At 39.2% G+C, this 22,949-nt stretch overlaps 2 protein-coding genes across 8 annotated transcripts in view; one reads left to right on the forward strand and one right to left on the reverse strand.

Annotated features, from left to right (window-relative positions):
• The window catches only part of Kif21a (kinesin family member 21A), a 144,962-nt gene that overhangs the window by 61,086 nt on the left and 60,927 nt on the right, over window positions 1–22,949 (reverse strand). For all 7 annotated transcript variants that reach the window (XM_048366574.1, XM_048366627.1, XM_048366602.1 and 4 more), the window contains exons 2-6: window positions 7,489–7,711; window positions 7,187–7,369; window positions 5,350–5,499; window positions 4,240–4,374; window positions 3,138–3,305 (exon numbers count right to left, since the gene is read on the reverse strand). In XM_048366574.1, coding sequence (XP_048222531.1) covers window positions 3,138–3,305; window positions 4,240–4,374; window positions 5,350–5,499; window positions 7,187–7,369; window positions 7,489–7,711 — 859 coding nt within the window. The remainder of the gene's footprint in view (window positions 1–3,137; window positions 3,306–4,239; window positions 4,375–5,349; window positions 5,500–7,186; window positions 7,370–7,488; window positions 7,712–22,949) is intronic.
• On the forward strand, window positions 21,951–22,446 carry LOC125366173 (cytochrome c oxidase subunit NDUFA4-like). The gene has a single exon (XM_048366666.1). It carries the CDS (start codon window positions 22,038–22,040, stop codon window positions 22,284–22,286), a length of 249 nt encoding a protein of 82 aa, XP_048222623.1. The 5' UTR covers window positions 21,951–22,037; the 3' UTR covers window positions 22,287–22,446.

A 22,949-nucleotide genomic window follows, 5' to 3' on the forward strand; every position in this document is an offset into this window, starting at 1 on the left:
ACCTAATTTATCAACTCGCTTTGAAAATTCTTCTCTTCAACTCAATGAAGAAATAGAATGTTCCCGCTGGAAACAGTGGCATGCACCTATAATTCTAGCTACTTACAAGACTGAGATATGGAGGGTTGAGTTTCAAAGCCAATCCAGCCATAAAAGTTTACCACACTTCATCTCAAAAACAGCAAGGAAAAAAAAGCAAAAGGCAGGGCTGGAAAAATGGCTCAAGTGGCAGTGTGTCACCCTAGGAAATTTGAAGCCCTGCTAGTACCCATAAGTGAAAATAAAATGTTTAGTTAGTTAACATTCAGATCTTCCAGTTGCACAGTAGATCCTCTATGTGGCTAAAATCTTTAACCTCAATAAAATATCAGTGTGTTTTCTCTGAAAAAGATTTCCCATACAGTAATATTGGATTTAGAAATGCAATGAGTAGCTTATTGCAGGTGGCTCCAGTCTGTAATCCTCTCTACTTTTGTTGCTAAGATTGATGGGATTTGTGGTTGAAGGCCTAACTAGGCAGAAATATTCTCAAGACATCCTCTAAATGAAGAGCTGGACGAAGGGGTATGAACCTGTTATCCTAGCTACAAGGATGTCTAACATAGATGAATTGCACCCAGGCAAATGCCCAAGCAGGAATTGAGACCATATCTCAAAAAATTACTAGGAGAAAATTGGGCTGGACTCATGGCTCAGTTGTAAGAGCACCTTCTTAGCAAGTGTGAGGACCAGACTTCATTTCCTAGTATCACCACCCAACAAACCCAAATGACAAGAAAATTATTCATGTCAAGCATCCATTTTTTTAAACTATAGGTGACACTGATCAAGATGCATTATACTAAAGAACCAACATGTTATACAACTACTTAAAGACAATAAAAATAAACAATAAAGTTTATATAAGTATATGCTATGATAAATTACAGAGCGGTTATTTTTCCTGCCCTGTCTACTGATTTCTACTGTTTTTACGATGGTCAATAAGGTAGTACTTGTAGAACAAACAATACTCAAAACAATGGTCACATCTGCCTCATAACAAACATCTATAGCCATGTCATTGGGAGGCCCAATATTATGTAATAAGTAGCATCTTAGTCCTTTTTTCCCATAAATCTTAAGCTTTGGCAACACTAAAACTCTACTTGCTGTGTTCAACATGCCTTAACAGAATAAACATGAGAAGAGAGCAATGAGCTTTTCCCTGTGTCTAAAACAATTAAGTGAAAATATAACCATGATTATTCATTTCTTAGAAAATTCCAAACAATATACAAAGCCCAGAATACAACTCTTAACCTTTTATGCAATGCTTAATTAAATACATGATCATGATGAGAATATTGAGATGAGTGTGAGCATGGAGAGTCTTGGTTTGCTCTAATCATTATTCAGTGGTAATCTTACCAAAGAAAGGTTATATAGGAGCAAAATATTATACAACAATATTTTTAAATAGACCACATTATTGGAAATTCCAGCTCCAGGATGGGAGAGAAAGCATACATCACAGAAATTGAAGGAAATTGGGGCATCACAGAAATTGAAGGATGTTATAGACTTTTATGCAGGAATAAATGCTCAATTTTATAATGAAGACAATAGGAAAAGATTCAGTACACAAAAATTCTGTATTTCTTGGTTTTGTTTTGTTTGGTGCCGGTACTAGGACTTGAACACCCATAGCCTGGGTGCTGTCCCTTAGCTTTTTTGATCAAGTTTGATGCTGTACTACTGTAGCCATAGCTCCACTATGAGATTTTTTGCTAGTTAATTGGAGATCAGAGTCTCACAGACTTTTCTCCAGGCTGGTTTCAAACCTCTATCCTCAGATCCCAGCCTCCTGAGTAGCTAGGATTACAGGCATGAAACATCAATGCCTAGCTTCCTAGATAGATAGAAAGAAAGATAGATAGATAGATAGATAGATAGATAGATAGATAGATAGATAGATAGATAGATAGATAGATAGACAGATAGATAGATAGATATTGATATTCTTACACATCACAGAAACCTTATGCTAACTCAATTGCAAGGTATTTTCCAGTCAAAATATCTCTAGGTGACATGGTACTAAACTCATATCTATAAAGCCTCTTCTTTTGAAATAATATTACTAAAATAATCTTTGATTATAACTCTCAAAATCTGTAGGTGGATTTTGAAAAATTAAGAAAAAGCCATTTTTGACTCTTATCTATTGAAATACTTAACATTAAATGTTTATTTTGACTGTATATTTTTAAAGTTGGAGAGAAGTTTTAAAGTAACTTCTACATAATATTCTGTGCATATCAATTTTTAATACAGCTAAATGTATACACATGAAGAAAACTTGAAATGTGGAAAAGAAAAAACAAAAAAGTGTGCAATGTGAAATTCTGTTCAATGAATTGCATAACATTCCTTCTCAGATCAGACTTGGGTTTCAGCTGGGTACATTAAGTGTTACAAGAGAGAAAAGGAGCTAGAGGCATGGCAAAAAATCAGAGCAAGAGCCTGAGGATTTGATTCTAGTCCTCATAAAAGCAAAAAATAACATAGAAACAAAACAAACCCAGACACCAGTGGTTCAAGCCTCAGCTCTCAGCTACTCAGGAAGCTGAGGATTATGATTCAAAGGCAACATGAGTAGGAAAATCCATGAGACTTAAATCTCTAATGAACCAGCAAAAAGTTGGAAGTAAAGCTGTGGCTCAAGTGGTAGAGCTCCATTCTTGAGCAGAAAAAGCTAAGGGACAGCACCCAGACCAAGTTCAAATGCCAGTACTGGTACAATGAATGAATAAACAAACAAAACTGCGAAGGAAATTTTGTGAGATTCTTATCTGTAGTTAACCACAGAAACACCAGAAGCAGAGCAACAGTCCTGAGTAGAAAAGGCTAAAGAACAGTGCCCAGGCCCTCAGTTCAAGCTCTCAGTGCCAGCTCAAAAATGGATAAATAAATAAATGAATAAGTAAGTAAATAACACAAGTAGGTGTGTTGATGCATACCTATAATACCAGTGTTCAAAGCAAAGACGAAAAGATTACCTTGAATTCAAGGATAGACTAGGTTATTTAGACCTTGCCAAAAAAACAAAACCAGAAAAGTCCTGAGAGATTCTCAACACAGTGCTGTAGTCTTACCAGCCCACAGTTGATAGAAATGCCTTCTTTTGCCCTCTCGCCTGTAGCCCCTGTTCGCTTCAGTCTTTCTGATCCTGCCAGATCAACAAAATGGAACTTTGCAGTTAGGGTTTCAAACTCATTCATTTGGGATGATTCAGAAACCATCTTATTATCAGTTGCATTTTCCTACAGTGATGGGAAACAATTGAAAATACTTATTTTCACATTAAATATCCGTTAGCCCTGCCCACATTCTACATGCATAAATAAGCACAAAGAGCCAATCACATTACCACAAAAGATATAAATGCAGTCTAGGCATCAGTTGCTCACACCTGTAATTCTTGCTACCCAAGAGGCTGAGATCTGAAGCCAGCCTGGGGAAGAAAGTCCATTCTTATTTCTAATTAACCACCCAAAAAAATGGAAGTGGACCCTTGGCTCAAGTGGTAGAGCACTAGCCTTGAGCACACACACACATAACATAATTTCTGCTAGAAATTAGAAACTTCATGTCAGAATCTGCAGTAAGAGTTTACAACTGCTCCCAGTTGAAGCTTTGCTTATATTGAAGAAAGCAGACAATCCTTAAAGCCAAGGGTCTTGGGTGGCTGCCCGGCTACAGAGCCACAGCAGGCTTTCTACCAGATGCAGACATATATCCATTTTCCCTCCCAAATCTTACATGGTCAGCTGGCTTTAACTTAAATAGGATCCGAATTAGGAATTAGGAAAGTGAATAAACAACTGTATTTGGACCAAATTCAGGGATTCGTGTGATTATTTATTTGGTTTTCTTGTGTGCCAGGACTGTGGCTTGAACTCAGGGCCTAAGCACTGTCTCTTTACTTTTTTCATTCAAGGCGGCCACTCCATCACCTGAGTAACAGCTCCAATTCCAGCTTTTTGCGGTTTATTGAAGATAGACTCCTGGAATTTTTTGCCAGGGTTGCCTTTGAACCCTCATCGTGAGATCTCAGCCTCCTGAGTAGCTAGGATTACAGGTGTGAGCCATCAGCCCCCAGGTGTCTGTCTGTTTTTTGTGGTTGTTTTTTTTTTTTGTTGTTGTTGTTGTTTTCATTGACAAAGACAGAAACTTTAGGAAATGAGAATAACTCACAGCCTCTGTTTGGGGGCACACTCTGGTCTGACACACGTGAATGGTAAAAATGGCATGCGAACGGGAGCTCTGAACATTCATCTGGGTGCTGGCAGTGGTGCGGGATAGAGCTCCCAGCTTCAAACACTGCATCATCTGGGAGAGAAGAAAAGACCTTTTACAATGAGCAATATGAAACAAGCTATCATCCAATTCTATGCCTAAGCTAAACACAAAAATATCCCATATTAAGAGACAGAAAAGATGTGGATTTCTTCTATTATTATTTTAGTGACAGACACTTTGAGAGCTGAACTTCTCAGTATAATAGTGTATTATTTTTTAAATAGGAGAAAACACTGAGATGCTATTGTTTGCCATTTGCTGACATTTGCAGCTTCCCTTCCAAAACTGTTATAGTAAAATACTTTGGTACAAATTGAACAATAATACGAATTTCTCAGGATATTCTGTATCTTCTATTGAAATTTTTTGTATTTGTGTAATTTTTAAGCTTCATTACATCTATAAGCTACAATCCTAGTAGGTTACAGACAAAAAGAAAACAAATTTATGAAAGGATTGTGGTCTCATTCTTGAAAATCAATTGTTCAACCAGTTTTATCTGTACAAGAAAACCATATACATTGCTTTAGATTCTATAATGCATTTATCATAATTTATTACTTTTTCCCGTGTGTGTGTGTGTGTGTGTGTGTGTATACTGATACTTAGGCTTGAATTCAGGGCCTTGCACTCGCACTTGGCTTTTTCTGCTCAAAGCTGGCCCTCTACCACTTGAGCCACACTTGCCCTTTCACCTTTTTGGTGGTTAATTGGAGATAATAGTCTCACAGCTTTTCTGCCATTTGTCCTTGAACTGAAATTGTCAGATCTCAGCCTCCTGAGTAGCCAGGATTTGTGACCATGCGCTACCAGCACCCAGCGATAACTCAAGATATTTTAATAATAATAACATATTGCTTAAATATATGATGAGAGAAGACAAGATTTTAACTTTGGTACACTTAAGGATACACTGACTTCCTAACTGGATCTTAAACAGGCTAACTGAAAAGATAGCTGGATACAGTCAACAATGATTTATTTTAAGCAAAACACAGAAGTCACCTCTGATTCTGTATTCACAGTACGCGTTGTCACTCCCACAGCATAAATTCCTCCAGTCGAGTCTTCATGAATTCTTATATTCGATTTTTTGTTTTTTGCATCAATGTCACGAGCAGTATCAAATAAGTCAAGGACCTCTTCATTATAAAGCTACCCAAAAGAGACAATACAAGGTTAATTTGGGTAAAATTGTAAGTATGAGAATGCACTTTAAATGGTATTATTTATCTCACATACATATTTTTAATTTCTTCCAAATCATACTGATTTCTTTAAAATCACACATAAACACGAATGAGTTAGCTATTATTTTAAGTGTCAAATGTATTTTCAAGAACAGTAAATGACCTGATCTAGGGAAGGGAAAGAAAAATGAGGGTGTAAAATATCACAAGAAATGTATTCACTGCCTTATTATGTAACTGTACCCCCTTTGGACAACACCTTGTCAATAAAATTTAATTTAAAAAAAAAGAATAGTAAATGACTTCAGTCATTAAATGAGGGTGCAGAAATAGCTAAAATGATCCATTAATTATTTGCAAAATACAAGCAAATATTTACAAATATAAGCAAACAAATATGTGCCAAATATAGATTAACCCGAAACTTAAAGGTTTCTTCCTTTTGCTCTCTTTCTTTTTTTCTTTCCCTCTTTCTTTATATCTGTTTTTGTTTTGGTGCAGGTACTAGGGCTTGAAATCAGGGCCTCAAGCCTTCCTATTAGCTTTTGCCTCAAGGCTGAAAACTTGAAAACAACTACACTTTCAGCTTCTTGGTGGTTAATTAGAGATTGGCTTTGAAGTCAGCCCAGAGAAAAGTCCATGAGATTCTTATCACTAATTAACCAGCAAAAACACTGGACTGGAGTCATGGCTAAAGTGGTAGAGCATCAGCTGTGAGCAAAAGCAGAGCAGGAGTATGAGGCTCTGAGTTCAATTAACTTATCTCCAATTAACTTCGCTGCCTGGACTGGCTTCAAACTGAGATCCTCAGATCTCAGCCTCCTGAGTAGCTAGGACTACAGGTGTGAAACTCCAATGCCTAAGGAGCTTAAAAGTTTTAAGTGAACAAAAACTTAGCTTAGATTTTAAGAATTTCTACCACTTGACCTAAAAAATCGATTCCTTTTTGTCCTTTGGTCTTTCTTAATGAATCCAAAAATCAATAATTAGATAAGACCTGGCTATCTCCTCAGAAAAGAATACAGAGACCTGTTTTACCATCAATATACTGAAAAGTTTCAACAATTTACATTATGAGGGTAGAATGGAAAATGCTTTTTACATCTTCCTGTACTTTTCCTTTTTTTACTTTCCTTTTGGTAGTAGTACATGATTATATTCATCTTGAGTTTTATCAAACCAAGGGTGCCCATTTAAACTAGCAATAAGGTAAATCATACTAATTTGAATTTGGTTGTCTGTTCTGTGTTAAATAATAATAAATATAACATTTTGGTTATAAAAAACAACCAGCTTACAGATGAAGTGCACCCAGTAAGTCCTTGTATCAAGAATTCAGAATTTACTCAGGAGGCTGACATCTAAGGATTGGGGTTTGAAGTCAGCCCACAGAAAAGTCCATGAGACTCTTATCACTAATTAACCAGCAAAAACACTGGACTGGAGTCATGGCTAAAGTGGTAGAGCATCAGCTGTGAGCAAAAGCCAGAGCAGGAGTATGAGGCTCTGAGTTCAAACCCCAGGAATCTCAATATCTCTCTCTGCGTCTCTCTTTCTCCCTTACACACACACACACACACACACACACACACACACACACAGAGAGAGAAAGAGAAGTTTAAAGCACGTCAGTGACACAATTAGCTTATTACCTCTAAGAATTGAGCATTCACTTTAAAATCTGGAGGAGGAAGTCCATTTTTAATTGCTGTGTGTTTTTTCTCTTCGATGCTCTTGAAAAGGTGTTTGACAGCACGGGAGATAATACCCTGCTCTTCCTCAATGATGTTAACATCAAATCCTGTTCCCATGGTGTATGTTTTGCCAGCCCCAGTCTGAAGAGAACAACAGAGAAAAGTGAATACCCAACCATAGTAAAAACTTAAAATACAAAAATAAAAGCACAATGGAATGGAAAAGCAAACAATTGCCACAAAAATAATATGGTCCTTACTTGTCCATAAGCAAACACTGTGGCATTGTAGCCCTCAAAACACCCTTCAATTAGTTTCTCAATACACTGATTGTAGATCTGTTCTTGTTGGGAATCAATGTCAAACACGTAATCAAAGGTAAAAGCTTTGTCCTTCCCTAGGAAGACTTGAGGTTCTCCTGGCGTGACTGATGTACAAATATGGCATCCTTCGATTTTTTCTTTGGCAAGCTGTGGTCTTATTCTGTGAGAATGAAACATAAATTTATTTCAGAAAAATAAAATAAGATGCAAGTGAACAACCACAAAGAAAAATCCCTCAAGAAATAAGAGCTTTCAAATTCTTGACTAAATGTTTTTTAAGACTGATGCAATCACCCAACTTCTTCCTTAATGATAACACTTATATACATTGAATTATACTGAATGATTTCAGTATAAAACTACCTAACAATCACAATGTTACTTAAAAATCGCCAAAAATCAGCCAAGTATCAGTGGCTCACCATTATAATCCTAGGTACCCAAGAGACTGAGATCTGAGGAGTTTAAATCCATCCAAGGCAGAAAAGTCTGTAAGACTCTTATTTCCAATAAACTAAAAAGTGGTTAATTGCCAGAAATGGAGGGACAGCTCAAGTGGTAGAGCATTAGCCTTGAGCATAAAGCCAAACCTTGAGTTCCAGCTCCAGTAGATGCTCAGTGAAATAACTACTACCAAAACTCTGTTTCTTATTTTAATTTTAGATTTATTCACTTGATTTCCAGTGATCATCATAGGCAAAACTGAAATGTGAAGGACACAATATTTACCCTACATTCATCTTTCCATGCTTTTCACTAGCATTTTGCAAGCCTGGGAACCTAATGTCAAGAAGATATCCCAGCCAGTCACCAGTGGCTCTTGGCTAAAGTCCTAGCTGCTCAGGAGGCTGAGCTCTAAGGATCATGATTCAAAACCAGCCCAGGCAGGAAAGTCAATGAGACTCTTATTTCCAATGAACCACCAAAAAGCTGGAAGTGGAGCCATGGCTCAAGTGGTAGAGTGACATTCTTGAGAGAGAAACAAAAGACAGCATACAGGCCCTGAGTTTAAGCCCCAGTAGTGGCACACAAAGAAAACAATTAAAAGAGAGAAACAGACAGAGACAGAGATGGGGGGGGGGGGGGGAATTTGGCGGGGAGGGACAAGCAAGCAAATCCCCAGAACATATATGCATAGCTATGCATTCATTAAAGGTATATATTTAGGAACCCCTATGTTGATTGTGTGTGTGTGAGAGAGAGAGAGAGACCAAGATAAACAATAAAGCAGAAGTTTGTGAAGAAAGAAATTAAAAATAAATACAGTTCAGGTGCCGGTGGTTCACACCTGTAATCCTAGCTACTCAGGAGGCTGAGATCTGAGGATCTTAGTTCAAAGCTAGCCTGAGCAGGAAAGTCCCTGAGACTCTTATCTCCAATTAACCACTAGAAACCAGAAGTGGTGCTGTGGCTCAAGTGGTAGAGCACTAGCCTTGAGCTGAAGAGCTCAGGGATAGCGCCCAGGCCCAGAGTTCAAGCCTCATGACCAACCAATAAGATTAAATACAAATAGGAGTTCTAGTATTTTCTTGCTAAAATCCTATAAATTATTATGGGTTGTCTTAACTGCACTTGGAAGACCACAGCACACAGCTCTACAGCCACCTACCAGCTCCTGATTCTGTTATCTTTTTATAATTGTGTGGCCTCTTTTCAAAGAAGGAAAGTAAATACCCATTCATAACAGAAGAACACAAAAACAGGCATCATCCTGCTTGCTCTATAAGGAGAACCATGTTGGGTATACCCAGCAATGACGTGTTTGCTTTTTAGAGACTCCTACTTGCCATGAAGATAGAACAGTTTTTAAAAGGCAGGACAACCAGAGACAGAAAACATAAAAATGATAACAACAAAGAAAGGGGCTGGGGATATGGCCTAGTGGCAAGAGAGCTTGCCTCGTATACATGAGGCCCTGGGTTCGATTCCCCAGCACCACATATACAGAAAACGGCCATATACAGAAGTGGCACTGTGGCTTAAGTGGCAGAGTGCTAGCCTTGAGCAAAAAGGAAGCCAGGGACAGTGCTCAGGCCCTGAGTCCAAGGCCCAGGACTGGCCAAAAAAAAGAAACAGATTTTTTAAAATCCTGACCAGACGTGCTTTTGAGATTTAAATTCTAATCTATACAGATTTTTTAAAAAGCTCGATTATTTATTAGAGTTAAACCCCTAAGTGTTGTAGGAAGTACAGCTGACGCCATCCTGATTAGGGAAACATGGTAGGAAATGTTGGGGGAAGTACATTAGGTCAACATGACCCAAAAATTCTGCTTCTGTAAATGGCTTAACTTGTTAGTTGCTTGCTCTACCCCCTGCACCAACCCCCCTACATCGGTGCTACGCTTTTACCTTTATAAACCCCAATTTGAGGACTGCTCGAGGTCACAGTGGCAGCTCCCGAGTCTGCACTGTGTCCGTGGCCGGTCAGTTCGCTTTTTGCTTCCCCAATAAATCCATCTTTATGCTTGAGACTGTCTCTGAGTGGTGGACTCTTGGAGGGATGGGGAATCCCCTCCATCAAACCCTGTAACATTAGTATATATCCCATGAATTTAATTTTTTTTAGCTCATCAAGATGGAAGACCAATGGAAGGATAGAAAATGCAAAATTGAGAAGGGACTGAATTTCTGGAACCTTAATTATCTAAAATAGGATGCTATACTTTTCTTCTCTGACATTGTGGGTTGTTTTGTTTTTGTTTTTTACTTGTTTTTGTGTGTATGTGTTATTACTATGTCTTGAAGTCAGGGCCTGGACACTGTCCCTTAACTACTTTCCTCCAGGCTGGCACTCTAGCACTTAAGCCATACCTCTACTTGTAGGGTTTCTCTTGTCCTTTTTTTTTTTTTTTTTTTTTTTTTTTTTGGTTGAGGGTGGGAGTTGACTGGAAGCAAGAGTCTCTGTTTCTTCTTCCTGTCTGTCTTTCTGTCTTCAAACCACAAGCCTCAAATTGCATCCTCCTGAGTAGCTAGTATTATAGGTGTGATCTACCAGTGCCTGGCTTGGTATTTTTACTTGGTAAAGTCTTCAGCTGTGTTTTCTTTCAATGGGCTACAACAATCAACCTGGGAATGGTAGGTACTATGGGAAGAGCAATGAGAGCAAAGAAGTGATCATCAGAAGACCTGGACTCTTTTTCACTCACCACACCATCTCAGTTGGTTTCCTCTTAGAGCAATGATTTCTGCTCTGTGGAATGGAGTTACCATTTCCAAGATTTCTTTTAGATCTAGCACTTATACTACAAGATATTATTTAAAAAGACAACGAGGAAGCCAGGTGCTACTGGCTCATACCTGTAATTCTAGGTACTCAATGAAGCTTCAGGGCTAGCACTTAGGGCCTGAGTTTAAGCCCCAGGACAAACACACACACAAAGAGGAAAAATAATACCATGCTCTATTATAAAATGATAGTACAACAAAATGAAGACTCATAAGAATCTACATTCTTAGACTAAAGAAATAGCCTATGGTAGTAGAAACGTCAGCAATCTGGTTCCACATATTGTTTTTGGTTTTTTAGGCACTGCTCTAGGCTGGCATTCTACCACTTGAGCTACAGTTCAACTGCCAGCTTCTTGGTGGGTAATTGGAGATAAGAGTCTCATGAACTTTGCCAGGCTGGCTTCAAACTGTGATCCTCAGATCTCAGCCTCCCGAGCAGCTAGGATTGCAGGTATAAGCCACCCACACTCAGTTCACATATTGTTTCACTGTCATTTAGAACTCGGGGCTCATGCCTCTAAATAGGCAAGTGCTCTACCACATCCTTAGCCTTGTTTTGCTTTAGTTTTAATTTTTGAATAGGGACTTCTCTTTGCTTGTTTGCCTGGGACAAGCTTCAAACCCCAGTTCTTGTGCCTACATACTCCATGTAGTTGGAATTTCAGGCAGGCATCACCACACCCTACCCAAATATATTCTCTCTCTCTCCTCTCTCTCTCTCTCTCTCTCTCTCTCTCTCTCTCTCTCTCTCTCTCTCTCTCGCTGGTGCTGGAGCTTGAACTCAGGGCCTGGGCTGTGTCCCTGAGCCTCTCTGTGCTCAAGGCCAGAGCTCTACCACTCGAGCCACAGTACCCATTCCCCAAATAAATTCATGATAAGAAGTATTTCTCAAAATTAATATTTTCTTCTTTCCAAACTCCTTCTCTCCTACTTTAAGAAACTAGAAGACCCTAATCACCTCCGGGAAAATTACTATCTTGATTAATGAGAACCAAAAAAGTAAAATCCAGAAATATCTTCCAATTATACCCTCTTCCTTATTGCACCAATGACATAGCTCCAGGAGCTATTAATTATCCTTGAAATAGCTCTCTGGTCTACCAAGTTCTTCCTTTACGCATGCATCATACCATGCTAATCAAGGCCATCATTATCTCTTAATTCAAATACTGCAAAAGTCTCACTGCTGTGCCTCCATCACATCTTGTTCTGAACAATCAGCTCCGTGCATGCATTGCAGAATCAATGGTATTTGTGAAATGTAAGATTAATCAGGTCACTAGACCCATTCAGTCTACCCTCTGCTTTGGCTACGCTCTACCTTTGCATGAAAGATTTCCATCTGTAGGAGTGCCAAGATTTCTAAATCACTTTCACTGAAAGGCTATCATATTGTCTTGTTTCTGTGCTGTCAAACACAGTGCTTTCTTCCTCTTCTCAGTTCTCTACTCCATTACCAGTATGAATATCTTGGGGGTTTTCTTCCTTTCTTTCTTTCTTTGTGGTGCTAATACTGGGACTTGAACTCAGGGTGTTGGTGCTGGTTCTTAGCTTCTTCGCTCAAGTTAGCACTCTACCATTTGAGCCATTGGTTTATTGTTGGTCAATTGAAGATAAGGGTCCCAGGAACGTTCTTGCACTGGCTGACTTTGAACCTCTATATTCAGAACTTAGCCTCCTTAGTAGCTCGAATTTCAGGTGTGAATCACTGGTGCCCAGTTCTGAACATCTTGTTCAATCTCTATTCAATTATCAATTCATCTGGAAGCTCCTGTGATTTCTTTGCATTCCAGTTAGGCACCACATCTGAGTTCAGTGTGTTCTGAAAGGCACCTCATTAATACCAAGTTTCAGCTTTCTACCTGCTTCATTTCTCTGAGAAATTAATGAAACTCATGCAATAAAAACAAATAAAAGTAAATACAGGTGCATAAATGAAAATGAGCACTTGACTACAACTTGAAATCAGTTGCTCATTAACTTTATTTGTTTGTTTGTTTATATGCTGGAACTGTGGCTTGAACTCATGGCCCGCACACTGTCCCTTGGCTTTTACACTCAAGGCTGGCATTCTATCACTTGAACCACAGTTTCACTTCTGGCTTTTTGGTGGTTAGTTGGAGATAAGAGCCTCACAGACTTTCCTGCCTGGGCTGGCTTTCAACTGTGATCCTCAGATCTCAGTCTCCTGAGTAACTAGGATTACAAGCATGAGCCACCAATTCCCAGCTTGAGCTGCTTTCTTACGGAAGGATATCTTTTAAGTAGCATAAAACATATGCTATACACATTTAGGAGAGGATATTCTAACATTGCCCAGCAGTGTTATATTGCACAAGGCCACCAAAAATGCTTAACTATAGCTTTCTATCTATAACATTTATGTAACTATAGATTACCTATATGTAATTATGTTATCTATACATCTGAATAATTTTGGATAATTATATATAATCATATTGCATGTGAATAATTATAACATAATTATAGCTATAAAAATGTAATTTGTTGTGCCTAGCTGGTGAGTGTTGAAGGTTCAAATTAAAGTATGATACAGGCTATGAATTTTAAGTTGAACCAATACCACCCTCATTTTCTCACATTTGAATCTTTCCTTTAGCACATAGTAGACTTAGTTTTCTGCCTCTTCCCTTTCTGATATTGCTCTAACAAAGAGGACTAACAAACTTTATTTCCGAACACTAAGGAACTTCCACAGCCTTCATAAAACCTGACCTCTCTTCAGAATCTGAGCCTGTTTACAACTCCCTATTTCCCAATTTCTATTGCAGTTGGCTGTGTGCCATTCCTTTTTTTTTTTTTTTGACTGATCCTCATTTCTGAAGTGATTATTTTCCCCTCCACCGCATGTACCTGCCTATCTAAAAATGTCAGTCTTTCTGAGAAAAAATGTATACATTCTTAGCTTGCTCTCTAATGTCTTCATCTAACATTGCTCCTACAAGTTAAGTAATTACTTATCCCTTTACATATTTCTGCATAATTTTCATATAGCAGAGATATAAAAGCTAAATTATTGCTCATCTTTGGAGACAAGAACATATCATGTAAAGTCTAAAATAATTTAACAAATGATTACTGATGACTCCTATAAACTGTACCAGGTGAGCAAAGAAAAATTGTGATAATCTAACATCATTTTACTCTGTCATAAAAAACCCGATGTTCTGGAGGTTTGGGTTGTTTTTTGTTGTTGTTTGGTTGGCTTGTTGTTGTTATTGTTTGTTTTTGTTCTTGGTCATGGGGCTTGAACTCTGGACCTGGACACTGTCCCCGAGCTCTTCAGCTCAAGGCTATTGGCTCTACCACTTAAGCCATAGCGCCACTTCCGGTTTTCTGGTGGTTAATTGGAGATAAGAATCTCATGCCCAGGCTGACTTTGAACTTAGATCCTCAGATCTCAGCCTCCTTAGTAGCTGAGATTACAGGCATGAGTCACAGGCACCAAGTGATTTGGGGATTCTTTTGTTTGGGGAGGAAGGGTTGTATGTGTCAGTACTGGGGCTTGAGCTCAGATGATGACACTCTCACTTGGCTCTTTTGCTCAAGGCTGGCACACTACCACTACTTCCAAGAAATGTATTCCTCTGTGTGTGTGTGTGTGTGTGTGTGTGTGTGTGTGTGTGTGTGTGTGTGTGTCTCCCAGGACCTGAACTCAGGACTTGTGTGATGTTCTAGAGCTTTTTTGCTCAAGGCTGGCACTCTACCACTTGAGCCCACAACTCTCCTTTTGGCTCTTCTGTTGTTACCTAGAGATAAGAGTCTCACAAACTTTCCTTCCTGACTGAGCTGGCATCAAACTGTGATCCTCAGATCTGAGGCCGTTGAACAGGTAGGATTACAGGCATGAGTCACTGCCCTTGTTCTTAAAAAAGCATTTAACTATTCCACATCTCCTTTTCTTAATTTATAAAATGAGGAACATTATAAAATAAGGTTATTTGCAATTCAAATTCTATTTTAATTGATATTTCAAGAAAAAAAGGTTTCCTATGCTGACTGTAATAAACTACTTTCTTGCCTTTCTTTCTTCTTTCTTTCTATTTTTTTTTTCTTTTCTTTCTTTGTGCCAGTACAAACGCTGGGCCTTAAGCTCTCACTTGGTCTTTTCACTCAAGGCTGACATCTACCACTTGAACCATACCTCCACTTATGGTTTTTGTATGCCTGAGTCTTTAAGAAAGTTAAATATCAATATACTCTGGAAAGAATGTAAGTATAATACAATAGTGAACATTATGTGTGGGGCACGCCTTGCATCATTAAGAGGCAATTAGCTGGCCCCGCCTGTTTTCCCAGCCCTGGGTCCCTGTGGCTGTTTCACCAGAATCCAGAAGGGCGGTCCTAGAAAGCCCTGCCTCCCAGCCTTGGGACCAGGTGTGGCCAGCATGGCACCTGGTGGTGAACCCAGAGGCAGTCATGTGGGCTGTGACATAGAATTAGGCCGCCTCTTAGGATTGGTCCTCGGCCCTCCACCTTTGACGGACAGCTCAGGCATCCCTTCACCGCCCCTACAGTAGTTGCATGTAACCCTCCCCTTCTGCCACTCTCTGGCCCATATAAGAGCGGCGCCCTGCTCCCAATAAAGTGAGACTTAGCACTGACTGGCTCCCGGACTGTCTGTTTGTCCCCCGGTAAAAGGGGTGCTGGGTGTGGGCAGTCCATCTACCCTTTCCTCTTCTTGGCGCACCTGGTTGGGGTGTGTTTCCCCATCTCTCCTGCAGGTCAGCAGAGTGCAGGAGGCTAGAGACCCTGACAATTATGCATGCACACTAGACAACAAAAGTCTTTATCCCCAAATAAGGCTTTTGTTATAATAATTAATCAATATCACTGTTCATATCCATATAGGGCATAAAAAGAACCAAAATGGGAGGCTTGAGGGTGTTTGTTTTGGTGCTAGGGATTGAACTAGGAGCCTTCCATATGATAACTAAATGCACTCTATCATTAAGCTATTCCTTAAGCCCTAAAAGGGAACTTTCATCCTATTAATTTTATTACTATACTCCCATACGGACAGTAACATAACTTCATTCAAAAAGGAACAGAGGTAAGTAAGTTCCTTAGTAACAGGTTTGCTCAAAGGAGGGAATTAAATTATTATGGGGCTGGGCTTGGTGGATCATGCCACTAATCCCAAAATTCTTAGGAAGTAAAGTTGGAGACTAGTGCAGGCAAAATAATGTTAACAAGACTCCATCTCAAAGCACAAGCCAGATGTGATGGTACATACCTGCAATCCCCACAACATGAGGGATACAAGTAGAAGGATAATGCAAAATGTGCACAAGCAAAAAGAACAAGACCCTACCTAAAAAAATAACTTAATATTGGAATGGGAATGTGTCAGAGTGTGGTAGAGTGGTAGAGTGCTCACCTCTCATGCATGAAGCCCTGGCTTTGATTCCTCAGCACCACATACACAGAAAAAGCCAGAAGTGGTGCTGTGGCTTAAGTATTAGAGTGCTAACCTTGGACAAAAAGAAGCCAGGGACAATGCTCAGGCACTGAGTCCAAGTCCTAGGACTGGCAAAAACAAAAACAGAAACAAAAAAGGGCTGAATTATGGCTTAAGTGGCAGAGTACTTGCTGAGCAGATAGGAGGCCCTTGAGTTGAAGCTCCAGTAACACAATAAATAAATAAAGTATAATTTCTTATATGTATTAATACATATGTACATAATACACAATACATATATGTGTACATGCATGTATACATGCTTATACATGCAGGACTATGTATATATACATAAATGTATTATGCACATAAACATAACCCAGGATAAGCCTTTCTTTTGCTAATTTATTGGTCACATTATTTTTCCCCATAAGCAAGACAGATTAATGGCACAGAACATTTCCTTTTTTGCAACTGGCTACTGCCAAAGGCACAAATATCCTTAAGCTACAGGTACATACGTGGGACGGACTTTTTCATAACCTACGTGTCTTTGTAAAGTGTTTCTTCTTCTGATCTCATCCTCACACAAATGTGGTGGTTCTCTGGTTGACTATAATCTAACCTGATTCACCATTTGGCACATAGTAAAGAGAATCATTCTTTCTGCCAAACACCAATAAACTGCACAGATCTTTTATGGTTCTTAATCTCATTCTTTAGGGTTTTGGATTATCTCTATTATTGCCTGCTATTTACTAGTATTCACTTTGATTGTGTGTGTGCGTGTGCGTCTGCGTGTGTGTGTTAGGTATTAGGGCTTTAACTAGGGACCTGGGCATCATCCCTTAGCTTTTTCACTCAAGGCCAGTGCTCTACCCCTTGAGCCACAGCTCCACTTTCAGCCTTTTTGCTCGCTAACTAGAAATAAGAGTCTCTTTCCAGCCTAGGCTGGCTTCAAACCAAGATCCTCAGATCTTACCCTCCTGTGTAGCTAGGATTACAGAGGCGAGCCACCGGCTCTCAGCTTCCTTTCTTATTATTAACTCCTTCCCTCTAATTCTTAAAAACTAGAACAGCTATCATTCTGACAGCATACTGAGCCACTGAGGTGTCTGATCCTTTTTGTAATCCCTTTGCAGTTCACTCCAGTAAGCAGACATCACATCAAAGATGCATCCACCCTCTTTAAACCCTCCACTCCCTGTTCTAGAAGTTTCTGACACTCTATAGGAACTTACTAGATCATTTCCTAAGAGTTTATCCACTGCATAAATAATAAGCAATTCCAGTCCACAGGAAGAAACTCCTCCCATACAAATGGATCTTTAATTACAGTGATGGTTGATGGGAACAAAAGTATTTCCTCAAGATACTTTAAAACAAAATACACCTCAGGAATTACATGGAATGGACTGTGAGTCCAGAACAAGAGAGTGTAACTTTGTGTGTCCCGGTGTCCAGGGAGAATATATTTCTGAAAAATGACACAGATCAAGCCAGGGGCTGTTGGTTCATGCTTGTAATCCTAGCAACTCAGAAAGCTAAGATCTGAGGATCGCAGTTTGAAGCCAACCCAGACAGGAAAGTCCTTGAGACTCTTATCACTAATTAAGCACCAAAAACACCAAATGTAGAACTGTGGCTTAAATGATAGAGCACTAGCCTTGAGCAAAAAAGTTCAGTGACAAAGTCTAGACTCTGACGTTAAGCCCCAGGACTGGCTCAACAACAATAATAATAAAATATATAACAATTTAATACACAGTGTATGGAGTTAATATTTTGAGCTGAAATCCTGGACGAAGACCCTCAGTCTCTTGTGTGAAGCACCACTTGGAAAAGCAAAGACTGAGTTCCCTCAGGTGAAGTTGCATGATGGCTAGCCACCGACAGAAGCAAGGGAAGATAGAACCCTCCCTGGACTCTCCCCTGACCTCCATCCCAGTGTCTCCCATCTTTCTATCCCCAGGTTCATCTAAGGATACAGAGCACTAAAACAATCTCTCTCTTCAAGTAAGAAACCAGCACCTTTCTCTGGGATGGCATTGTAGCACTTCCTCTAGTGAATATCAGATATCCAAGAAAGGTCAGCTGATAAGCATAAATAGCCAGAGAAAATTAAGAAGAGATTAGCTAAATTCTGGTTTTAAAGAAAATTCTAATCTGCCTTCTGAAGTGAAGGGCAAGTTACATTCTTGGAAATGAATCCTTCCGGAAACTCTGGGATCTTGCTTCTTTAGTCTTTCTCCCAGAAAGAAAAACTTCTATTCCAAAAGACCAGAGCGAGTAAGGGAAAGGAGGTGCTTTACATGACAGACAAACTACCTGCCTGTTTTCCAAAGTGCTCATAGAATTGTTGTTCTTGCAGCTTTGCTCCATCTGTTGGCTTGTCTGTAACCCAAACCTCCCAGAACGCTTCAAAGGACTAAAAATTCCATATCAAGCACCTGCCAAATACTAGACTGAGTGAAAAGGAAAAAAAAATTGTGTCTGTCTGTGTGTATGTGTGTCTGTGTATATGCATGTGTGCATGTGTGTATGTGCCTGTCTGTCTGCCTGTGTATGTTTGCACACAACCATAGTGAGGCTTGAACACAGGGGCCAGGAACTGTGGCTTTGCTTTACAGCTCCAGCCTGGTGCTCTGCCACCTGAGTCATGTCTCCACTTGTTGCTTTCTGCCAGCTGATTTGAGAAAAGTTTCATGGACTTTCCCGCCAGAACTGGCTTTGAGCAGTGACCCTCACATCTCAGCCTAAGTAGCACCCAGCAAATATTTTAAAAATAAAAACAAAAAACTCAAGGATATCATCAAAGGGCAGCAGGGGTCAAAGAAAATTAAATCCATGCTCAAAGGAGGAATAAATACAAAACTCCATGCAAGAAATTATATTTGATCTAGGTTTTGGAGGATGATTAGGATTTTCCAGACTCAGAAGGGGCAACCATGTTCATTGCAGCATTGTTTACCATAGCCAAAATATGCAATCGACTCAGACGCCCCTCAGTAGATGAATGGATCAAGAAAATGTGATATACATCAATTCTATGCTTCCATCAGAAAGAATGATATTGCCCCATTCATAAGGAAATGGAAAGACTTGGGAAAAAAACATATATTAAGTGAAGTAAGCAAGACCCAAAGAAACATAGGCTCCATGATTTCCCTCATTTGTAATAATTAGTATATACCTAGTATAGTCCTAGTAAGGTCTAGGATATTCTTAGGAGACCATCACAAAGGCTCAATAGCTATGTGCATATAATCACATAAAATGATGTTTATTGAATTGAGCTCCAAGAACTGGAAACAAGAAATTTTTTATTTTACTTTTTGTGGTTTTGTTGTTGTTATTACTCTTTTATTGATGCTTTTGTTTTCCGTACCTTTTGTCTGTGTGTCAGGTTACCTACTTGGGAGAGTGTAAGGTGGTGGAGGGGTCAGAAATGATGAGACAAAGAGTGAACTAATTCAGCAGTGGCACTATGCTGAAAATGAACTTTACAACTTGTGGAGGAGGGAAGTTGGAAGGAAAAAACTGGGAGAAAATGAGGGAAAGGGTAACACTGTTCAAAATAAATGTACTCATTACCTGACCTATGTAACTGTAACCCCTCTGTACATCACCTTTACAATAAAAATAAATAAAAGGAAATAGGGGTCCCTAAGTGATACAATTGCAAGAAATTGAATTCTGCCAAAGCCTGCACCAGCCCTAAGTGAGAACTACAACTAATCCCAAGTGACAGTTTCACTACAGTGTCCGGAACCTGAGCTAAAGCTGTCCCTGGGTGCCTAAGCACAGAAATTGAGCTATAATAGATATATATATGTTGCCTGTTTTAAGTTTATAAATCTGTGATCATTTGTGAATTTATGAGTACCAATAAAAAACTAACACAGAGGATATCTTATAAACTTTATTTCAATAAACCCAATTGTTTCAAGGCCATAATCTTTGAAAGTACTGCTTATGCAAGTCTGAACTCAGAATAGTCACGTGTGTGACATCTCTGCATACTATACTGACAGTAATAAATAGGCCAGAGAAGGCCCTTCATGACACCATTAATCTATCTGTCCTTTTGCCAGAAGAAGAAAAAAATGAACTCATGCTCTTTCTAAATTTGGATAACAATATTTGGATAGCAATATTTCCTGATCCTTCAATTTAGAAGCATGACATAGTAAGATAGTAATTTATTATAATATGGGCTGTATGTTCTCTATGCTATTTGTATTCCTACTAGGAAATGGAGATACTATCCTTTTGAAAGTGGCTATTGATAGTTGGGAGTACAAATATGACAACAGGGGAATAAGATAGGTCAGTGGCTGACTTAATAAGAGTCCCAAATTCCTGAATCCCATGAATATATTACCTTACATGGTAACTCAATCACATTGATGACTGAGTTTAGGACCTTGAGATTATCCAGGTGGCCAATGTAAGCAGAGTGTCCTTCTAGCAACTAAGGAGATTTGCTTTAGCAGAAGCATGTCCAAGTCACGTACTGTGCAGAAGACTTGACCAGCTATTGCCAGCTCTGAAGATGGGGGAAAGGACTAAAAGTCAAAGAATATAAGCAAATTCAAAGTGAAGGGGAAAAAAAGAAAAAGAAAGAAATTCTGATCAAAGTCTCCAGAAGAGAGGGAACTCAAGCCTACCTTTAGGATTTTTGACCTCCAGAAGTGAAAGAGAAGAAATTTTTGTGTATTTTTTAAAACCTCAATAAATTATGGTGTTTTATGGTGTTTATAGAAGCAAGGCAAACCCTAATACTTGCCCTTCAATTTAGCATGAACAGCCTGATACCAAAAAAAAAAAAAGGGACATTGATAGATTATGTAATCTACTGTCCAAACCACGATATCTTGAAAACAAAATGAAAGCCAGGTACATGTCTCACACCTATAATCCTGGCTACCAAGATGTTGTAACCTGAGGATCATGGTTCAAAGCCAGCCCAAGCAGAAAAGTCCATGAGACTCTTATTTCCAATGAACCACCAAGTGCTACAGTACCAGACTTGGGCAAAAAAGCTAAACGATAGCACCCAGGCCCTGAGTTCAAATGCCGCTCAGTACCTGCATACTCATACATATTCATATACATACATACATACATCATAAATACATACATACATACAGAGAGAGAATTAATATAGATAAACACTCCAGGATAACAATCATAAATTAGGAATGTCTCAGCCTATTCATGGTACATAGCAGAGAATTCATTTAAGGGCCAGACCTGCATATCTCCCTCCAAATGAGAATATAGCTTATGAACAATTAAGGTATCAAAACCAGGTTGGCTGTTTTAGAATGTAGGGAGTTACCCACAGTGGCTCTGGCTGCTGATAACAGATAAGAGTACTGCCAATTAACAAATCTAGCTGCATGAGAATCACTTGGTATATTCAATGTGTTTTTCTTTTGTTGTATCTTTAATTCAGATTCTCAGGCCCCACCCAGCCCTGTTAAAGTCAGAATTTCCAAGGTGGGGCCCAGAATCTATATTTTCAGCTAGCTTTGCAAGTGATTCTCACACAGTGCTAGCTCCGTAGCAATCTCTGGAAGCAGCAGTGAGAGCAGTGGATGTTCACTCTTCCTTTTGGAGGAAGCCCTTGACACCCAAAGGCCCCCTGCCATCCACACCAGTAACAGGGTGACTTCTATAATACTTTTTCTTCTCACACACAATCTTGAGATAGAAGCCTATTACATAAAAATATAAAACATTGACCAACCAGGGTTCAGGTTCAGAGACGGTGTAAGTCTTGCGCCTGGAAGTTTTATTCTTTTGAACATCAGGCCTCTGCTGCAAACATGCTCCATCAGATCCTCAACCAGGCCAAGAAACATGCAAGCTTGATCCCCTTCTCTGTGTTTATTGGAGCGGGAGGTACCGGAGCAGCCCTGTATGTGACTTGCCTGGCCCTGTTCAATCCAGATGTAAGTTGGGACAGGAAGAATAACCCAGAACCCTGGAACAAACTGGGTCCCAGTGATCAGTACAAGTTCTACTCCATGAATGTGGACTACAGCAAACTGAAAAAAGAAGGCCCAGACTTCTAAATTTAAAAATCCCTCATAATAAAGCTGCTTAAAATGAAGGTCTTTTAGAACCATCGCACAATTTTCCACTTCACCAGGAAATAGCGCCTGTAAATGCATGACATAATTAAGTTGGTTTGTTGGATTTATTACACTGATTAATAAATCTCTGAAACTTGAAGAAATATATAAAACATTAAAGTATAAAAATGAAGTCATTCCTGCTGGGGGTACCCTGGAGACTCCTTACCCACCCCCAGTAGCTACAAAGACTACCCCATGAAGTGCCAGGACTCCTATGAGAACAGGCCTAGGAAATCCAAGACTTTGCATCATAATGAAGCAGCTTTGTCATGTCCACTTGCTTGTAACTTCGCAGTGCAGCACTGGTATAGATTGAGGGCACCCTATACAAAATGCTGAGAAACAGTGGTGCTTTAAATGTGAGCTTTTTCACATTTGGAGCTATTTGCATAAATATGACTATATTTTGTAGGGTTTTATTTTTTATTCAAAAAAAGAAGCTTTATCATGGAGGAAATTCTTATATGCAGTGAAAGATTAAGAAGGGAATATTAAGTTCCTCCTTAGCACTAGCTCTAAAATTCTAACATCTTCATATTGTAATACTTTAAGAACAATTACAGGGAATCTGCTTGCCAATAAGACAAAAAAAAACCCAAA

The sequence above is a fragment of the Perognathus longimembris genome, chromosome 1, assembly GCF_023159225.1.
Source record: "Perognathus longimembris pacificus isolate PPM17 chromosome 1, ASM2315922v1, whole genome shotgun sequence".
Lineage (NCBI taxonomy): Eukaryota > Metazoa > Chordata > Mammalia > Rodentia > Heteromyidae > Perognathus > Perognathus longimembris.

What these genes read in the sequence shown, in the direction of transcription:
- LOC125366173 (XM_048366666.1), top strand. Translation starts at nt 22,038, where the DNA reads ATGCTCCATCAGATCCTCAACCAGGCCAAGAAACATGCAAGCTTGATC.